The 4,410-nt window shown below is 39.4% G+C and overlaps 1 protein-coding gene across 1 annotated transcript in view; it reads right to left on the bottom strand.

Annotated features, from left to right (window-relative positions):
* The window catches only part of CHD2 (chromodomain helicase DNA binding protein 2), a 123,389-nt gene that overhangs the window by 40,577 nt on the left and 78,402 nt on the right, over positions 1-4,410 (bottom strand). The window contains exons 26-27 of the mRNA XM_007447938.1: positions 4,349-4,408; positions 3,258-3,433 (exon numbers count right to left, since the gene is read on the bottom strand). Of these exons, the coding sequence (XP_007448000.1) occupies positions 3,258-3,433; positions 4,349-4,408 (236 nt within the window). The remainder of the gene's footprint in view (positions 1-3,257; positions 3,434-4,348; positions 4,409-4,410) is intronic.

Here is a 4,410-nt window from a genome sequence, read left to right as displayed (position 1 = left end):
AAAAAAAAAAAAAAAAAATATATATATATATATATATATAAATTCTGAAGTTGAAAAGTACAATAACTAAGATGAAAAAAATCACTAGAGAGGATCAGGATTAGATATGAATTAACAGAAGAAAAAGATCAGTTAAAAGATAGGTCAACTGAGGGACTTACTTCTCGGGTGGCACAGTGGTTAAGAATCTGCCTGCCAATCGAGGGGACACAGGTTTGATCCCTGGTCTGGGAAGATCCCACATGCCGAGGAACAACTAAGCTCGTGCGTTGCAACTACTGAAGCCCATGCGCTCTAGGGTCCACGTGCCACAACCACTGAGCCCACATGCTGCAACTACTGAAGCCCACGCACCTAGAGCCCATGCTCTGCAACAAGCCACCGCAATGAGAAACCCACGCACCGCAATGAAGAGTAGCCCTCCTTCCCTGGTGGCGCAGCGGTTGAGAATCTGCCTGCCAATGCAGGGGACATGGGTTTGAGCCCTGGTCTGGGAAGATCCCACATGCCGCGGAGCAACTGGGCCCGTGAGCCACAACTACTGAGCCTGCGCGTCTGGAGCCTGTGCTCCAAAACAAGAAAGGCCCCGACAGTGAGAGGCCCGTGCACCGTGATGAAGAATGGCCCCTGCTCGCCGCAACTAAAGAAAGCCCTCACGCAGAAACAAAGACCCAACACAGCCAAAGATAAATTAATTAATTAAAATAGTAGCCCTAGCTTGCTGCAACGAAGACACAACACAGCCGAAAATAAATTTAAAAAAAACCAACAACAACAAGAGATGCGTTTAAAAAAAAAAAGAAAAAGGTCAATTGAGATTATCCAATGTGAAAGACAGAAAAAGAATAAAGACTAGCCTTCAAAAACACAGGAGAAATTAAGACATTCCTAGATAAATAAAAAGACAGGATTTGTTGCTAGCAGCCCTGCCCTAAAAGAAATACTAAAGAGAGTACTCTGGGCAGAAGTGAAAAGACATGAAACAATAACTCAAATCCACATGAATAAATAAGAGCCTCAGGAGGATACCTGACTAAGTAGATAAAAAGACAGTGTATATGTATTTTTGTCAGTAACTCTTTTCTTCTCCTAAATGATTTTAACTATCAACTGCATAAGGCGATAATTACAAAACTGTGTTGGTGGGCTTATAAAATATAAAGATATAATCTGTGTGACAATAAAGCACAAAAGAGGGGGAAGAAATGTACCTAAACTGGAGTAAAGTTTTAGAACACCACTGAAATTAAGGTGGTATTAGTCCAAACTAAACTGTTCTAAGTTAAAACATTAAATTATAATCTCCAGGGGGCTTCCCTGGTAGCGCAGTGGTTGAGAATCTGCCTGCTAATGCAGGGGACATGGGTTTGAGTCCTGGTCTGGGAAGATCCCACATTCTGCGGAGCAACTAGGCCCGTGAGCCACAACTACTGAGCCTGCGCGTCTGGAGCCTGTGCTCAACAAGAGAGGCCGTGACAGTGAGAGGCCTGCGCACTGCGATGAAGAGTGGCCCCTGCTCGCCGCAACTGGAGAAAGCCCTCGCACAGAAACCAAGATCCAACACAGCCAAAAATAAATTAATTAATTAATTAATTAAAAAAAATTATAATCTCCAGGGAAACCACTAAGAAAATAACTTTTAAAGTATAAAAGGAACAAGAGAATTAAAAGAGTATACTAAAAAATATGTAATACAAAAGAAGGCAGTAATGGGGGAATAAAGGAACAAAAAAGACCCAAGGCATAAAAAAAGAACAGCAAAATGCAGACATAAATTCTATCTTATAAGTAACTGCATTAAATGTAAATGGTTTAAAGACTTCAATCAAAAGGAAGAGATCAATAGAATGGATTTTTTAAAAACATCTAACTATATACTACCTACAAGAGTTGCAAGCTAGATTCAAAGACACAAATAGATTGAAATAAAAAAGGAAGATACTGCACATACAATACCGAAAGAGAGCTGGAGTGTCTACACTAATATCTAACCAAGTTATAAACTTTAAGACATAAATTGTTACTAGAGACAAAGAAGGACATTTTACAATGAGAAAATGGTCAATTCATCAAGACAACAGATTATAAAGCATACCCACCTAACAGCAGAGCCCCAAAACATATAAAGCAGAAACTGACAGAACAGAAGGGAGAAATAAACAATACAGCAATAACAGAGCCTTCAATACCCCATTTCCAATAATGGATAGATCAGGCAGAAGATCAATAAGGAAATGGAAGATCTGAACAATAGTAAACCATATAGACTTAAAAAACATCTATAGGACACTCCACTCAACTGCACCAGAATATACATCCTTCTCAAAATAACACTGAGGGTAAGGGAAAATAGAAATATGGCACACACACAAGATTGACTACAAACTCATAATGGTTAAAATAATACCCGGGGAGGCGGTGCGCTAATATTCTATCAATGTTTGTATACATTTACATTTTTCCATAATAAATTAAACAAAGAAAGAATAAAAGAACAGGTATAACATTTAGTGGGACCTTGTGGAATCACAAAGAACTTGTGATTTCAAATACTGACCTAAAAGGACTATTTGATAATAGTTAAAATTTGGGTTAGACCATAAAGTTAATCATTTTCATATTTTCTACCTTCTTCAGCTTTTAAAAAACATAACATGGCAGCTAGGGGAAAAGTGGTTTGGAAGCAATAATTTTAGATTTTTCTGGAGGGAAAAGGGGTGTGAATCAGACACCAACAAATGTGTAATGAGTACTGACATAGAAAGATGCCTAAAATTGATTATAAGTGACAAGAAGCTGCAGAACAGTATGTTGTATATACTAATACACCAAACTGATATCAGCACTAACACTGATGGAAAGTAAACTGGGGTTATCTGTACTACTTTAATTTTTTATATTTATACCATTCCTTTTATATACATTGATACATATGTATGTATGTTTTTATTAATATTCTTCAATAAAAACAAAAAAGAAAGTTTCAGCCCAAGTTTACCTCCAACAGCCTCTTTCCTCTTGGCTGGACTTTCTTTGTGAAATGTTCAGAACCCAGAACAAGAAGTAAACAAAAAGAAAGAGCTCAACTGAGGAAAACCTTGGAGAAGGGAGAATCGTCCTGGGGCCTTTGGAGCATGACTCAGTCCCCCTTGCCTTCCTCTGACCTCCCTGTCATCAATGTCAGGGATCCATCAACCTGAGGCTTACAGCATGTCCTTCCAAATGTGAGGGGGAAGGAGAGCAGTGCCCCCACTAACCTCCGGATCTCGGCATCAGTGAATCCCTCCACGAGGTCCTTCCGCACACTTCGGGGGCGCCCTCTGCGCTTGGGCTTCTTGTCATCATCAGAGTCATCTGTCTCACTCTCAGAGGCAGAGGATCTCTGGGCCTGCCTCTTAGACTCAGTATCAGAGTCACTGTCATTTGTCTGAGCCTGAAAAGGCAAAGTCACATAAGAGATCTAAGGACTAAGACCAGCCCATCTTAACTCCTTAATACTCAGAACTTCCCATCGTATCAGGCAAGTCAATTTCCCTTTAAGAAAGAAGGAGGCAGATGGCATGTGATGAAAGAAGACCTGCTTGGGATAGTCACTCTGCCAGAGACATACTGTAATGTCATTAAGTACACTGGAATAAAAATATTTGGATTGTGGCTTCATGTTTACTTCCTTGGGCAAATTACTTTATTTCTTCATGCCTTTGTTTTCCATTTGTAAAATGGGGACAATAGCACCTATAATACAGGGTTTTCATACGAATTAAATGAGTCAGTAAGTGGAAAAGCACTAACTTATGCCTGACATACAGGGAATACTCAACGATAGCTACTATTAGCTAATACTGATTTACTAGGATCTCAGACAAACCTGAGTCTGTTATCTCCAACAACTGGATAATAAAACAGTCTATCTGCTTAAATGTTGTTGCAAAAATCAAATTAGATAGTGCCTATGATAGAGCTTTGTAAACTGAAGCACCTTTATATAATCTCTTACTAAGTATTTATGCCAAGTGCTATAAACAAACACTTAAAGGTGAAGAGGTTTGACTCTGCAAGTCAAAGGCCTTGCCAATTAGAACCAAACTCTTAGACTTACTGGTTCTAATCTCAAGGGCAAAATGTAAACTTCCGTCAAACTCAAATCCTGTCCAGCCATCTCACAAAGAGCCAATCTGCAAAGATCAAATAGCTCATAGGCATGCACATAAGCCTTGTGCATTCTTCCATTTCCCTCTGCTAGGTTTCCTATAACTCTGCCCTGGAACCCTCTACATCCGGACAACAACATAAGGTGAACAAAATAAGAAGTATCAATACTTCCATATCTTTCATGTTACTTGATCACCTTTTTAGTGGAACTCCGAATTCGAGGCAACATATAAATTTCTTCCAGCTCTTTCTGCCGCT

Source organism: Lipotes vexillifer, unplaced genomic scaffold (assembly GCF_000442215.2).
Source record: "Lipotes vexillifer unplaced genomic scaffold, Lipotes_vexillifer_v1.1 scaffold1503, whole genome shotgun sequence".
Classification (NCBI taxonomy): Eukaryota; Metazoa; Chordata; class Mammalia; order Artiodactyla; family Lipotidae; genus Lipotes; species Lipotes vexillifer.
This window is presented reverse-complemented; position numbering and strand designations above follow the sequence as displayed.